A 17,330-nucleotide genomic window follows, 5' to 3' on the forward strand; every position below is an offset into this window, starting at 1 on the left:
AAGATTGACTTACGTTCTGGGTATCATCAAATGCGGGTGAAAGAAGATGATATTCCAAAGACTGCTTTCAGAACACGTTACGGTCATTACGAGTTTATGGTCATGCCGTTTGGTTTAACTAATGCACCAGCTGTGTTCATGGACCTTATGAACCGAGTGTGTGGACCATACCTTGACAAGTTTGTCATTGTTTTCATTGATGACATACTTATTTACTCAAAGAATGACCAAGAACACGGTGAACATTTGAGAAAAGTGTTAGAAGTATTGAGGAAGGAAGAATTGTACGCTAAGTTTTCGAAGTGTGCATTTTGGTTGGAAGAAGTTCAATTCCTCGGTCACATAGTGAACAAAGAAGGTATTAAGGTGGATCCTGCAAAGATAGAAACTGTTGAAAAGTGGGAAACCCCGAAAACTCCGAAACACATACGCCAGTTTTTAGGACTAGCTGGTTACTACAGAAGGTTCATCCAAGACTTTTCCAGAATAGCAAAACCCTTGACTGCATTAACGCATAAAGGGAAGAAATTTGAATGGAATGATGAACAAGAGAAAGCGTTTCAGTTATTGAAGAAAAAGCTAACTACGGCACCTATATTGTCATTGCCTGAAGGGAATGATGATTTTGTGATTTATTGTGACGCATCAAAGCAAGGTCTCGGTTGTGTATTAATGCAACGAACGAAGGTGATTGCTTATGCGTCTAGACAATTGAAGATTCACGAGCAAAATTATACGACGCATGATTTGGAATTAGGCGCAGTTGTTTTTGCATTAAAGACTTGGAGGCACTACTTATATGGGGTCAAAAGTATTATATATACCGACCACAAAAGTCTTCAACACATATTTAATCAGAAACAACTGAATATGAGGCAGCGTAGGTGGATTGAATTGTTGAATGATTACGACTTTGAGATTCGTTACCACCCGGGAAAGGCAAATGTGGTAGCCGATGCCTTGAGCAGGAAGGACAGAGAACCCATTCGAGTAAAATCTATGAATATAATGATTCATAATAACCTTACTACTCAAATAAAGGAGGCGCAACAAGGAGTTTTAAAAGAGGGAAATTTAAAGGATGAAATACCCAAAGGATCGGAGAAGCATCTTAATATTCGGGAAGACGGAACCCGGTATAGGGCTGAAAGGATTTGGGTACCAAAATTTGGAGATATGAGAGAAATGGTACTTAGAGAAGCTCATAAAACCAGATACTCAATACATCCTGGAACGGGGAAGATGTACAAGGATCTCAAGAAACATTTTTGGTGGCCGGGTATGAAAGCCGATATTGCTAAATACGTAGGAGAATGTTTGACGTGTTCTAAGGTCAAAGCTGAGCATCAGAAACCATCAGGTCTACTTCAACAACCCGAAATCCCGGAATGGAAATGGGAAAACATTACCATGGATTTCATCACTAAATTGCCAAGGACTGCAAGTGGTTTTGATACTATTTGGGTAATAGTTGATCGTCTCACCAAATCAGCACACTTCTTGCCAATAAGAGAAGATGACAAGATGGAGAAGTTAGCACGACTGTATTTGAAGGAAGTCATCTCCAGACATGGAATACCAATCTCTATTATCTCTGATAGGGATGGCAGATTTATTTCAAGATTCTGGCAGACATTACAGCAAGCATTAGGAACTCGTCTAGACATGAGTACTGCCTATCATCCACAAACTGATGGGCAGAGCGAAAGGACGATACAAACGCTTGAAGACATGCTACGAGCATGTGTTATTGATTTCGGAAACAGTTGGGATCGACATCTACCATTAGCAGAATTTTCCTACAACAACAGCTACCATTCAAGCATTGAGATGGCGCCGTTTGAAGCACTTTATGGTAGAAAGTGCAGGTCTCCGATTTGTTGGAGTGAAGTGGGGGATAGACAGATTACGGGTCCGGAGATTATACAAGAAACTACCGAGAAGATCATCCATATTCAACAACGGTTGAAAACCGCCCAAAGTCGACAAAAGAGCTACGCTGACATTAAAAGAAAAGATATAGAATTTGGAATTGGAGAGATGGTCATGCTTAAAGTTGCACCTTGGAAAGGCGTTGTTCGATTTGGTAAACGAGGGAAATTAAATCCAAGGTACATTGGACCATTCAAGATTATTGATCGTGTCGGACCAGTAGCTTACCGACTTGAGTTACCTCAACAACTCGCGGCTGTACATAACACTTTCCATGTCTCGAATTTGAAGAAATGTTTTGCTAAAGAAGATCTCACTATTCCGTTAGATGAAATCCAAATCAACGAAAAACTTCAATTCATCGAAGAACCCGTCGAAATAATGGATCGTGAGGTTAAAAGACTTAAGCAAAACAAGATACCAATTGTTAAGGTTCGATGGAATGCTCGTAGAGGACCCGAGTTCACCTGGGAGCGTGAAGATCAGATGAAGAAGAAATACCCGCATCTATTTCCAGAAGATTCGTCAACACCTTCAACAGCTTAAAATTTCGGGACGAAATTTATTTAACGGGTAGGTACTGTAGTGACCCGAACTTTTCCATGTTTATATATATTAATTGAGATTGATATTTACATGATTAAATGTTTCCAACATGTTAAGCAATCAAACTTGTTAAGACTTGATTAATTGAAATAGGTTTCATATAGACAATTGACCACCCAAGTTGACCGGTGATTCACGAACGTTAAAACTTGTAAAAACTATATGATGACATATATATGGTTATATATATAGTTAACATGATATTATGATATGTAAACATATCATTAAGTATATTAACAATGAACTACATATGTAAAAACAAGACTACTAACTTAATGATTTTGAAACGAGACATATATGTAACGATTATCGTTGTAACGACATTTAATGTATATATATCATATTAAGAGATATTCGTACATCATAATATCATGATAATATAATAATTTAAAATCTATTTTGATATTATAAACATTGGGTTAACAACATTTAACAAGATCGTTAACCTAAAGGTTTCAAAACAACATTTACATGTAACGACTAACGATGACTTAACGACTCAGTTAAAATTTATATACATGTAGTGTTTTAATATGTATTCATACACTTTTGAAAGACTTCAAGACACTTATCAAAATACTTCTACTTAACAAAAATGCTTACAATTACATCCTCGTTCAGTTTCATCAACAATTCTACTCGTATGCACCCGTATTCGTACTCGTACAATACACAGCTTTTAGATGTATGTACTATTGGTATATACACTCCAATGATTAGCTCTTAGCAGCCCATGTGAGTCACCTAACATATGTGGGAACCATCATTTGGCAACTAGCATGAAATATCTCATAAAATTACAAAAATATGAGTAATCATTCATGACTTATTTACATGAAAACAAAATTACATATCCTTTATATCTAATCCATACACCAACGACCAAAAACACCTACAAACACTTTCATTCTTCAATTTTATTCATCTAATTGATCTCTCTCAAGTTCTATCTTCAAGTTCTAAGTGTTCTTCATAAATTCCAAAAGTTCTAGTTTCATAAAATCAAGAATACTTTCAAGTTTGCTAGCTCACTTCCAATCTTGTAAGGTGATCATCCAACCTCAAGAAATCTTTGTTTCTTACAGTAGGTTATCATTCTAATACAAGGTAATAATCATATTCAAACTTTGGTTCAATTTCTATAACTATAACAATCTTATTTCAAGTGATGATCTTACTTGAACTTGTTTTCGTATCATGATTTTGCTTCAAGAACTTTGAGCCATCCAAGGATCCATTGAAGCTAGATCCATTTTTATATTTTCCAGTAGGTTCATCCAAGGAACTTAAGGTAGTAATGATGTTCATAACATCATTCGATTCATACATATAAAACTATCTTATTCGAAGGTTTAAACTTGTAATCACTAGAACATAGTTTAGTTAATTCTAAACTTGTTCGCAAACAAAAGTTAATCCTTCTAACTTGACTTTTAAAATCAACTAAACACATGTTCTATATCTATATGATATGCTAACTTAATGATTTAAAACCTGGAAACACGAAAAACACCGTAAAACCGGATTTACGCCGTCGTAGTAACACCGCGGGCTGTTTTGGGTTAGTTAATTAAAAACTATGATAAACTTTGATTTAAAAGTTGTTATTCTGAGAAAATGATTTTTATTATGAACATGAAACTATATCCAAAAATTATGGTTAAACTCAAAGTGGAAGTATGTTTTCTAAAATGGTCATCTAGACGGCGTTCTTTCGACTGAAATGACTACCTTTACAAAAACGACTTGTAACTTATTTTTCCGACTATAAACCTATACTTTTCTGTTTAGATTCATAAAATAGAGTTCAATATGAAACCATAGCAATTTGATTCACTCAAAACGGATTTAAAATGAAGAAGTTATGGGTAAAACAAGATTGGATAATTTTTCTCACTTTAGCTACGTGAAAATTGGTAATAAATCTATTCCAACCATAACTTAATCAACTTGTATTGTATATTATGTAATCTTGAGATACCATAGACACGTATACAATGTTTCGACCTATCATGTCGACACATCTATATATATTTCGGAACAACCATAGACACTCTATATGTGAATGTTGGAGTTAGCTATACAGGGTTGAGGTTGATTCCAAAATATATATAGTTTGAGTTGTGATCAATACTGAGATACGTATACACTGGGTCGTGGATTGATTCAAGATAATATTTATCGATTTATTTCTGTACATCTAACTGTGGACAACTAGTTGTAGGTTACTAACGAGGACAGCTGACTTAATAAACTTAAAACATCAAAATATATTAAAAGTGTTGTAAATATATTTTGAACATACTTTGATATATATGTATATATTGTTATAGGTTCGTGAATCAACCAGTGGCCAAGTCTTACTTCCCGACGAAGTAAAAATCTGTAAAAGTGAGTTATAGTCCCACTTTTAAAATCTAATATTTTTGGGATGAGAATACATGCAGGTTTTATAAATGATTTACAAAATAGACACAAGTACGTGAAACTACATTCTATGGTTGAATTATCGAAATCGAATATGCCCCTTTTTATTAAGTCTGGTAATCTAAGAATTAGGGAACAGACACCCTAATTGACGCGAATCCTAAAGATAGATCTATCGGGCCTAACAAACCCCATCCAAAGTACCGGATGCTTTAGTACTTCGAAATTTATATCATATCCGAAGGGTGTCCCGGAATGATGGGGATATTCTTATATATGCATCTTGTTAATGTCGGTTACCAGGTGTTCACCATATGAATGATTTTTATCTCTATGTATGGGATGTGTATTGAAATATGAAATCTTGTGGTCTATTATTATGATTTGATATATATAGGTTAAACCTATAACTCACCAACATTTTTGTTGACGTTTTAAGCATGTTTATTCTCAGGTGATTATTAAGAGCTTCCGCTGTCGCATACTTAAATAAGGACGAGATTTGGAGTCCATGTTTGTATGATATTGTGTAAAAACTGCATTCAAGAAACTTATTTTGTTGTAACATATTTGTATTGTAAACCATTATGTAATGGTCGTGTGTAAACAGGATATTTTAGATTATCATTATTTGATAATCTACGTAAAGATTTTTAAACCTTTATTGATGAAATAAAGGTTATGGTTTGTTTTAAAATGAATGCAGTCTTTGAAAAACGTCTCATATAGAGGTCAAAACCTCGCAACGAAATCAATTAATATGGAACGTTTTTAATCAATAAGAACGGGACATTTCAGGCGGAGCGCCTGCGGATGGAAAGGGTGACGAGGGAAAAGGATGACGCGGTTACAGGTCGCGATCTAGCGGAGGCGGACTTGACAAAACTCCGCACCGCTCTTCCTACCATTGCGCAGAAGGTAATGGATTCCGAGCCTGTGTCTGACAAGTTCAACGCCTATGTTAACGCGGTTAAAGACCACGAAATCAACAAGGCAGTGCTAGAGGTGATCCAAGCCTGCGGGCTCACACCGCCGTACCCTGACTTCGTGCAGAAAAAATTGAATGAGGGTAGGCTGCGGTGCTCATGGAAGCGGAAGAAGCCATCACTGCCATCCTGATCCCCCTAATTAATGCGTTTGCCACGGACCCTAATATGTTGATTGATGGGTTCCTCAAGGAGGAGTTTTAGTTTGTTGTAATAGTTTGCGCCGTAAGTCCTATGCTTAGGCAGGCAATTGTAAATACAATTTTTGAGCCATAAGTCCCGTGATGGGCAGGCGTTCAAAACAATTACCATTTGTGTAACAACTTAATTTGATGTATATATATTTCTGTTATGCATGCGTAGTGTGTTTATTTGTTTATATATCGCGAATCAAAACAAAAGGTGAACCGCATGCCCATGCGCATAGTTAACCAAAACTCATGAGTATGCGGATGGTACTGCGTAAAATAAACCAATACTTTAACAATTTACCTTTAACAATTTAGACTCAGAAGCTACTACGTTTTTGCTTTGTCATGTACTAGAGGTGCACGGTAGCTGTATGGTAAGCAACGCAACTAAAAACAAGCCAATGTATTTATGCTTAAGAGTTCCTCAAGCAAACCAATGCGAGAGTAATTACACACAAGCAAACCAATGCTTGTAATTTTTTAAGTCGACTTTGCAGCCATTTAGTCTGCGTGGCACTTGGCTAGGGGAAAATCAATTCCCTTTGCCTGCCGTTAGCGTCTAGCCTTGTAACCAAACAGGCTTCTGCCGCACGGGGGCTAGAGGACACCCCTTAAGTAGGCAGGAACCGCATACAAAAAAGATTTAAACAACAAAAGTATGCGCGAGTAAATATTTAATTGGCATTAATCACAATTACAACCGCTACACATCCAAACGGACGGAAATTACATAGAAAAAATAATGTGCTACAATAAACTGGAGTGATCAGGTCCACCTAGCTACATATAACATTTTTTCAATAACGTCGCATGCCAAGTGCGTTTCACAGGTTTTCCATCTAATGTCTCGAGATGGTACGCCCCGGTATTGTTTGCCTTCGCTACCCGGTATGGACCTTCCCAATGGGGGCCCAGTTTCCCAGTATCCTCCGCATGACTTGCGTCGTTCTGACACCAAACCAAGTCACCGCACTTGTAAGAGCGCGAACGCACACGCTGATTATAGTACTTTGCAATTTTTTGCTCGTTATTTGCTTCGTTGACAGCCGCAGAGAGTCTGCGCACTTCCAGCAAATTAAGATTTTCCCGCAAAGCTTCAGAGTTATTTTGCTCATCAAAGTTCTGTATGCGGAATGTTGGTACCCCAATTTCTGCGGGTACAACAGCTTCTGATCCATATATCAAACTGAACGAGGTCTCACCAGTGCTTACTTTGGGTGTTGTTCTATGCGCCCATAAAACCTTCGGTAGTTCATCCACCCAACCAACGCGACCATGACCCAACCTAGCTTTGATTCCAGCTACTATATCCCGGTTGGTGACTTCGCACTGGCCATTCACCTGCGGATGCGCAACAGATGTAAAAGTTTGCTTAATATTAAGCTCCGCGCACCAGCTGCGAAAAGGGTCACCCGCGAACTGCGTACCGTTATCACTAACAATTTCGTTTGGTATACCAAATCGACAGACGATGTCTTCCCATACAAAATTTCGCACTCTTTTTCCTGAGATTGCTGCCAGCGGTCTCGCTACCCATTTTGTGAAATAGTCGATTGCAACAATCAAGAATTTGATGTTTCCTGCATGTGCAGAATGTGCGTAAGATACTAATGTGAGTAGCATGTTTAGAAAATAAATGATAAAATTACCTCGGCCTTTTGGGAATGGTCCGACTATGTCGATTGCCTATTTGCAGAATGGCCACGGTGAGGAGACTGGTATCATTGGATGCGCAGGTGCTCTGCTAATAGGTGCATGTATTCGGCATGATTCACATTGCTTAACTATGCGCGCAGTATCCGCGTACATGGTGGGCCAATAATATCCTAGCCGCATTATTTTTGACACAATGGACCTGTGCCACGAATGGAGTGCGCATGCACCCTCATGCACCTCGCGTACAACTTCCTCCGCCTCTTTCGGGCCAATGCACCTTAAGTGTGGTCCCAAATAATTCTTTCGATATAGGACGTCACCCTCAAGGGCATACAGCGGTGCCTTAACGCGGACTTTCTTTGCATCAGCGGAATCCGCAGGAGAAGTGCCATCCCGCAGAAAAGCCACGATGGGCGTCATCCATGTTGAGCTTGATTCCTCAACTGGTGCCACTAAAGGCATCATAATAATGGATTTTGCATTGAGTTCTTCTATTAGAACTTTCTTCCCCATATGATCAAAAGCCAAGGCAGCCAGTTTGCTTAGCGCATCCGCTTTCTTATTTTGCCCCCGCATTACGTGGGAGATTTGAAAAGCTTCAAACTGGTCAGCGAGGTTGTGAACAAGCGATAGATATTGCTGCATGGCTATGTCATGCGCTTCGAAATCTCCGCTGACCTGACTGCATACTAGCTTTGAATCCACATATGCGTGCAAAATTTTAACATTTAACTTATGCGCAATGCGCATGCCTGCTAACAGAGCCTCATACTCTGCTTCGTTGTTCGTAACAGCAAAATTAAACCGCAATGCGTATGTATGCTCTTCACCATCCGGGCCTGTTAAAATTACACCCGCACCTGCACCAGATGTGCTGCACGCACCATCGATGTACAATTCCCATGGCGACAAAGTTGGTGCAGGTGAATCCTGATGTTCTGCTGATGCCTCGACATCCGCAAGTAATTCTGCTAGGTAATTAGCAAGTATTTGACCCTAAACTGCACTGCGCGAAGAAAAATTTATTTCATGTTCTCCTAATTCAACTGCCCACTTAGCCATTCGGCCAGAAATCTCAGGCTTGTATAACACCTGAAAGAAAAATGATTGCGTTAGTCAATGCGGTAACCCCGGTCATTGCCGCAAAGCAGGCGTTTACCAACCTGTTTGATTGGTTGATCAGTTAGGACCACGATTGGATGTGCTTGAAAATATCGGCGCAAAAGCCGCGCCGTATGGACCAGCGCATATACGAGCTTTTCTATCGGTGAGTAGTTTACTTCGCTTGATGTCAGCGTCTTGCTTACGAAGTAGACCGGCATTTGCGTCTGAGAAAAACCTCAGTCGTTAAGTTTCTGCGAAATAAATAAAGCATGTAAATTAATGGATTACCTTTTCGGGATCCGCGATGAGAACTGAACTGACAGCTTCCTTCGATGCTGCGAGGTACAGCGTTAGCGTTTCTCCTGATACTAGCGCAGTAAGTGTTGGTAATTCCGCAAGCACCTTTTTCATCTCCTGAAAGGCTGATTCTGCTTCCTGAGTCCATACGAAGTGTTTTTTCTTCAAACAATTTTTCAAAGTATTGAAGAATGGTAACTGTCGTTCTGCGGCTTTCGACAAAAATCGTGTGATAGCCGCAAGCTTCCCAGTTAGACTCTGCACATCTTTCTTTGTCTTCGGAGATGGCAAATTATCAATGGCTTCAATCTTTTTGGGATTGGCCTTGATACCCCGCGCTATCACCACATGACCTAAAAACTTGCCTTCCTCTTCCCCAAAACTACATTTAAGCGGGTTAAGCTTCATGTTGATCCTGTGCAGAGATGCAAACGTTTCCAGGATGTCCGCGAGCATGTCTTCTTTGGTGTTACTTTTAATTACCAAGTCGTCGACGTACGCTTCAAGATTTCTACCGATTTGGTGCTTGAATGATGCGTCAATTACACACTGATAGGTCGCGCCAGCATTCTTTAAACCGAAAGGCATCTTCGTGTAATAATAAATACCCTGCGGCATATGAAAAGCAGTCTTGTCCTCATCTTCCGCAGCCATTAAGATTTGGTGATAACCCTTGTATGCATCCAGAAAACACTTGTACCTAAATCCCGATAGTGATTCTACCTTCCAGTCTATCTCCGGGAGAGGGTAGTTGTCCTTAGGACATGCCTTATTAATGTCCTTGAAATCAACGCACATTCGCCAGTTACCGTCAGCCTTTTTTACCAACACAGGATTTGCAACCCACGTCTGATAACGCACTTCCCGCAGAATGTTTGCTTTGACAAGGTTGTCCACCTCTGCGCACAACCAATCACTGCGGTCTAGGGCCATATGCCGCTTCTTTTGCCTAACGGGTGTCAATGATGGATTAACGTTTAACTTATGTTCCGCAATATCCCGCGGAACCCCGGTCATGTCTGACTCGCGCCATGCGAAAATATCTGCGTTAGCTGACAATATTCCATGCAACTTGCCCTTCGTTTTGGTTGACAAGCCTGCGCCGATTTTAATTCGCTTATCCGGATGCAAGCGATTTGCTATTACTGCACAGTTTGCAAGTTGCTCTCCTACGCTAGGAGCGCTTACAGACGCGACAGAGCCACACAGCTCGGTTGCTTGATGTGATGCAACTGTGGCAACGCCTCCTACTGTGGGAAACTTAATCAAACCATGCACTACCGATGGTATGATGTTGAAACGCCGTATGAAGTTTCTCCCTAGCAGTGCGTTATATCGTGAAGTTGAACGAACCACATAAAAATCGACCAATTCATGCCTGACCATCTGCGGGTTCCTGTCATCTGCAAGCTCTATCATTAATTCTATCCGGCCTAGCGGCCACGAGTTTTCTCCGAAAAACCCTGATAGCGTAATATCAGGCTGGCGTAACTGCGCTTTGACTTCTGCCGGAAGGAAACGATAACAATGCTCATACATAATATCGACACCGCTGCCAGTGTCAACATGCATGCGCTTAATCTGGATTCCGCAATCAGGGATGCGACACTTGATGATAATAGGCTCATTAATAGAATCAATTGACATTACAGGAGGGAAAGTGATTGGGAGAAGCTCCCAATCCTGGTGATCATTGTACTTTCTCCGCTGGCTGATTTTCTCTGCGTCAACCATGTTAATGGTTAAGTCGGCATTTTTCGCTTTGTCAACTTTCTGCCACGCGAAAGTCTTAGACTTCGAAGCCTCTTCTGTGGCCTTTCCCTTATCCTTTTTAGGTGGTTTTAAATGATCCAATTTGCCCGCGCGAAGCACTTCCATAACCCGTTCCATCAAGTTTTTACACCGATTGGTGTCGTGACCATAGTCGTCATGAAATTCACAATACTTTGTTTTGTCCCGCTTGCCAAATTCTGTAAGCAGAGTTGGAACCGCGAAGGTCGCGCATATTGGCTCCGTTGCCAAAATTTCCTTGGGCGTATTGGACAAACTTTTGAGCAGCGCATAGTTCTGATTATTGATGCCGCACTGATTATTGTTTCGATAATTGCCACTGGACTTCCCCTTGTCACTCCTGATAGGACCGCCGCTGTGATATCGTCCGCGAGAGTTACTTCCGCGACTTTGATCACACGATCGATCATCATCATCTTTTCTTTCGTTTCGCGAGCTAGCGGTGGGAATATCGTTATCTTCGCCACTCCGCATATAATCATGGCATTCTTTAAGTGCTTTAGCATAAGTTGCTGGCACCGTATGGCATAAACGCTTAACCAGCGTCGGGTGACTCTCTGAATTTATACCATGTATGAGCCCTGAAATCTGCTGCTCTGGCTTAAGATCTGGTATGCGCAGGCACTCATTAGTATACCTTGTGAGAAATTCGCCCAAAGATTCCCTGGACTTCTGCACGATGTCATGGCATTCAATGTGAGTGTGCTTGCGTGGTCTCTGATTCTGATATTGCAGTAAAAACTTTGTCCGCAGATCCATAAACCCGGCAATACTACCCGCCGGCAACTTATTAAACCACTCACGAGCAATACCCTGTAGTGTCATAGGAAATATCTGACACGCATCCGGATCCACCCAGCCTTGAGTGCGCATTGCGCCTTCGAAACGCTGTAAAAAATCATCTGGATTGGTCAGGCCATTGTAAGTACCCAACGTGCTAGGTATCTTTGGTGCTGATGGAAACGGGTATGCGGTTATATGTGGAGGAAACTTGTCAAAGGTAGTCGGTAGCTCGAAGGGTGGTTTAACAGGATCCCCTTTCAAGTTTGCAAAGAAACGCTTCATCATGTCTTGAACAAAGTCAGGTTGTGAAAATAAGTGAACCATATCAGGAGGTGCGGCCTGCATGAATTGACTTGCAAGATTTGCCTGCCCTTGAACATTTTGCCAAGGTTGACCCTGCGTCTGCGGATATAACCAAGGCTGCTGCGTTGGAAAAGAGGGATAACTTGAAGACGCAGAGTACACAGGTGGTTGTAAAAGGAAGAGAAACCTGTGGCGCGGATATCTGCGAAACCTGAGGATACACACTTAAAAGCCCAACTGTATGCGCTGTGCTTTGCTGCTGTGCTGTTATCGGCGCCCAATGAGAGTTTGCATCTGGGATGACACCAAACCCCCAACTATTAAGTAACGCCTGCGCATCCGCAGGAGTTAAAAATTGTGAAACTGGGCGGGGTGGTTGCTAAGGTTGCAACGGTGTAAATGACGAATTCTGCTGAATGCTCTGCGTATGCAAAGGTATTGAAACAGTGGTACTGTAAATAGGTACCTGGCCGCAGCAAACCACATGGGGCCCCGTTGTTCCACCGCTAGTGCCTGCCAAGATGACCCTTGGATCCACTGACGAAAAGTCCAGCCGCGTGGTTGTAACTGGTGAGTTTGCTCTTGGCGTAGTATTCCCGTCTGAATATTTCGGCTTGTACCTCTAAAAGGGTTTGCCGGATATAGGTGGAGGGTACATCATGTACCCCGCCTGAATAGCTGCCTCCGTAGTCATAACCGGTGTCTGTTGACTACCAGAAGGTGCGTTTTGAATATCTGTTTGGGTATGTTCCGATGATTCCTCGGAAGTCATGACACTATTAAAGAAAAAAAATTCAAAAATTTTGTAAATAACGAGCCATACAATTCAAAACCTTAAAAGAAAAAGCAATTAAACAGTCTTGAATTAATTCGACTCTCAATGAAAGCACCACTTGATCATGCATATTTTTACCATAGGGTTAAATATGCCTGCTCAATACGTAGAGGGGTTTAAGGATCTTAGAACGTGACTCTCCAGTCCGGCTACCGTGAATAACCCTGGCCGACATGATGATGTCGGCGGGGTGGCCAAGTGATTAAGTCCACCTCCGATAACGGTCTTCGATCAAGAGGCCCCAAATAAGGTCGTAGGTACTAGCTTACGAAAGACTAACTTGTTAACCTTGAAAAGATGCTGAATGATGCTTTTGTATCGTAGGTGATGGTTACGTAATATGTTGTGTCCCGTAGGTGATGATTAGGGTTTGTATTTATAGGCCAACCCTAATTCTAGAACCGTCCCAGATCATAATAACCTCATCCATAACTGACTCCCCCGAATCACGGATATAATTATGGAAAAGATATTTACTTGACAGCTAAGCAACCGCTGTACCGAGAATAAAGGAATCAGATACAATCCGCATACCACATAGCGCACACAAGCACACGCATACGCACACTATTAAGCACCCGCATGCATATGAGGTGCGCATGCGGGTTGCAGTATCATTACTAATGATGATCACTCTGACACATCTTTTCACGAGGATTTAGAAGATGGAGAGTTTGTTAGAGATTCGATTGATGAGTATGATGTGAATGTTCCCGCTAACTCTCTTAATTCTGGTGTTGTAAACGGGCTACACAACTGTGAGCAGTCAAATAAAGTGGAAAAGGAGGTTAATAACACTAAGTTTGAGGAGAAACAATCTCACTCTGTTAGGGCAGGATGAGTTAAGAAAAATGAGCACCATCAAGAAGATCATTATTTTACCTCTAATGTTAATGCTAATGTAGATGCGGTTGCTTCTGTTTTTTCTTCACACAACTCACCTTCTCTCTCGAAGCCTCCAGGTTTTAATGGACAATGATTTTACTCACCAAAATTCTCGAACGGTGAACCTGTCTTCGCTTCTGAATCTTCTGAGGTGGCGAATGGATCCTCTAAAAAATTGACGGATGATGGAATGGCAGAGAAAATAGACAATTTCATCTCGATTGGTACATCACTTGGGTACGATATGAAAGGCAGTATCTAAAGAGCATTCTAGCTCGAATGGGTGTTAACAAGCCTATTTAAATGCATATTCTCTCTATTAATATTGGAGGAGGGATGCGGTTTTCTCAAAAACAATCATGAATTCAAAATTTATGTAACGAGTTTAAAGTAGGTGTTCTAGGTATTCAAGAAACGAAGTTGACAAAATTGGATTTGTTCATTGTAAAATCCTTTTGGGGCAACCAAACATTCGATTTCGCTTCATCTTGTGCTAGAGGTAGATCGGGTGGTTTAATTACCGTGTGGGATCCATCATGTTTCCACAAGAATCGTATAATCTCTTTTGAAAATGCACTTATTGTTGATGGATACAGGCCTGGAAGTTCTGTTCATTGCTTTTTTATTAATGTTTACTCTCCACAAGATAGGGGTAAGAAACGTCACCTTTGGATGTTCTTGTCCGAGTTCCTATCTAATAACCCGGGTGAACATGTTCTTTTTGGCGATTTTAATGCAGTTCGAAGCTCTCAAGAAAGGCAAGGCTCTGAGTTTTGCCCTCTGTCGTCAAGTGATTTCAATAACTTTATTACTGCTTCTGATTTGGTGGATCTTCCGCTGGGTGGTAGAGCTTTTGCTCGCTCCAGTAAATTTTGTGACAGTCGAGGAAAGTTGGATCGTTTTCTAATCTCTAATGATTTCATTGATTCAATTCCTAATCTAATCGGACGTGTCTTGCCAAATCTTTGGTCGGATCATTGTCCGATTCTTCTCGTTGTTGATCGGTTAAATTTTGGCCCATCTCCATTTAAATTATGTGCTTCATGGTTTTTGATTGACGGGTTTGATAACGTGGTCCAAAACGCGTGGTTAGATCCTTTGGTAACTACTGAGTGCATTGGAAAAACCCATTTATAGCCTTCAAGATTAAACTCAAGTTTGTTAAGACTAAACTGAAAGCTTGGTATAAAACTCACTTGAACTCGTGTACTGTAGAGAAGAAGAGATTACTTGAATCCATTGATCTAATTGATGATGAACTGGTTAATGGGGGTGACAACATTGCCCTTTCTCACCAATGTATCAATGTTCTTAAAGACCTTTCATTGATTGAAAAAAGAGAAGGAATGAATTTGGCTCAAAAGTTCAAAAAGATTTGGAACATACATGGGGATGAGAACTCCTCTTTCTTCCATTCTTCCATAAATCGCAAACCTAAGAATTTGCCAATAACAGGTGTTCTTTCTAACGGCATTTGGGTTTCTTCTCCTGACAATGTTAAGAACAGTTTCCTTGATTTTTTTTAAAAAAAAGTTCAAGCGGGTCGACACTTTAAAGATCAACAGATCGAGCAAACACTTGAAATCTCTTCCTGCAGTGCTAGCTAATGAATTGGAAAAACCATTCTCTGAAGCAGAAGTCAAAAGCGCCGTTTGGGGCTGCGGTGACGATAAAGCGTCCGGCCCGGATGGTTTCTCGTTTTGTTTCATCAAACACTTTTGGGAATTGATTAAACAAGAAGTGATGGCCTTTGTTACGAATTTTCACTCAACTGGTTTTATACCAAAAGGATGTAACTCCTCATTTTTCACCATGATTCCTAAGGTTGAAAATCCATTATATGTTAAAGACTTTCTTCCGATTAGTCTCATTGGAGTTCAATACAAAATTTTGGCAAAGCTTTTAGCCAACCGACTCTCGTTGGTTATCGAAAATGTCATTAGTCGGGAACAGTCTGCTTTTATTAAAGGTCACCAAATTTTGGACGGTCCGTTGATCATTAATGAAGTTCTTGGTTGGTGTAAACGAAAACGAAAGAAAGCTATGCTTCTAAAGGTTGACTTTGAAAAAGCATTTGACTCAATTAGTTGGGATTTTCTTTGCACTATGCTCGATTCCCTTGGCTTTGGCCGAAGGTGGACTCTTTGGATTAAAGGATGCCTCCGATCCTCTTTTGCTTCGGTTTTAATTAACGGGTGTCGAACGGAAGAATTTAATATTGAACGTGGTCTTCGCCAAGGTGACCCACTTTCTGCCTTCTTATTTATCATTTGTATGGAAGGCTTACATGTAGCGATTTTGGATGCAATTGATCATAATCTCTTTAAAGGTTTAATTGTGGAGATCAAAACACCTCGGTTCTTTTGTCACAGTCTTTCTTTGCAGATGATGACCTTTTCGTTGGCGAGTGGTGCGATACTAACGTTTTGAATCTTATTGACATTTTAAACTGCTTTTTTTTTGTTTCGGGGTTACAAATTAATGTCCATAAATCAAACCTTCTTGGAATCGGTATCCATTCTTTGGAGCTTAACCGTATGGCTTTAAGTGTAGGTTGTAAACCGGCAAATTTTCCTTTTAGTTATCTTGGTATTCCGATTGGGGCTAATATGAGGCTTTAGGAAAATTGGAAGCCTATCATCACTAAGGTTGAGAAACGATTAGCTAATTGGAAGATGAATCTTCTCACATTTGGAGGTCGTTTGACCTTAATCAAATCGGTATTGGGCGCTCTTGGTACTTACTACTTATCTTTATACAAAGCTCCGAAAAATGTTCTCAAACATCTTGAGTCTCTTCGTTCGCATTTCCTTTGGGGCGGTACAAAAGATGATCGAAAAATACATTGGATAAAATGGGATGACGTTCTTAAATCTAAAGATAAAGGTGGCCTCGGAGTTGTTAGCTTTGAATCTCTTAATAAAGCTCTTTTATACAAATGGAGGTGGAGATATGTTAATTGTAAAGGTTGGCTTTGGGTTTCTATTATTCAAGCTATTCATGGTGTTCAAATGGATGGACTACACCCAGTTATTAATACTGTAAGTGGAACATGGGCATCTATATATCTATTCCATCATGATTTACATGTACAAAATCCTTTTTTATCCAACGTTTTATCAATTAAAATTGGAATTGGTGTGGACACATTTTTTTGGCTTCACAACTGGATCGATAATACTCCCCTTCGTGACAAATTTAATCGGCTCTTTGCTCTGGAAACCGATCACAGTTGCAAGGTTTTGGAGAGTGTTCATGCAAATGGGTTCAACTGGTCTTGGAGACGTCCTATTCGCTAAGGTACCGAAGCACAACAACTTTCTCAGCTTTGTTCACTGCTATGTAATACAATTCTTTCTGATGCAAATGATACTTGGGTGTGTCCAAGTTTATCGAATGGTGTGTTCTCAGTTAGTGGGTTTCGTCAACTTATTTGTCGTGACACTATAGGAAACTGGCCGACACATTGGTGTAAAATTGTACCGCCTAAAATTAATTTCTTCATTTTGCGTGCTCGATTAAATAGATTGCCCG

General features: G+C 40.4%; 1 protein-coding gene across 1 annotated transcript; it reads left to right on the forward strand.

The window, feature by feature from the left end:
* The first annotated feature begins 5,778 nt into the window (after positions 1–5,778).
* On the forward strand, positions 5,779–17,095 carry LOC139846094 (uncharacterized). Its single transcript, XM_071835940.1, has 6 exons — positions 5,779–6,044; positions 13,524–13,698; positions 13,817–13,947; positions 14,393–14,897; positions 15,330–16,199; positions 16,418–17,095. The coding sequence occupies exons 1-6, from the start codon at positions 5,779–5,781 to the stop codon at positions 17,093–17,095; spliced, it is 2,625 nt and encodes an 874-aa protein (XP_071692041.1).
* Positions 17,096–17,330: the final 235 nt, after the last annotated feature.

Source organism: Rutidosis leptorrhynchoides, chromosome 1, assembly GCF_046630445.1.
Source record: "Rutidosis leptorrhynchoides isolate AG116_Rl617_1_P2 chromosome 1, CSIRO_AGI_Rlap_v1, whole genome shotgun sequence".
NCBI lineage: Eukaryota > Viridiplantae > Streptophyta > Magnoliopsida > Asterales > Asteraceae > Rutidosis > Rutidosis leptorrhynchoides.

Coding starts and splice junctions, on each gene's coding strand:
- LOC139846094 (XM_071835940.1), top strand. CDS start 5,779: ATGGAAAGGGTGACGAGGGAAAAGGATGACGCGGTTACAGGTCGCGAT. Junction 13,699..13,816: donor CAAATAAAGTGGAAAAGGAG/GTTAATAACACT, acceptor ATGCTAATGTAG/ATGCGGTTGCTTCTGTTTTT. Junction 16,200..16,417: donor AGATGATGACCTTTTCGTTG/GCGAGTGGTGCG, acceptor ATGAGGCTTTAG/GAAAATTGGAAGCCTATCAT.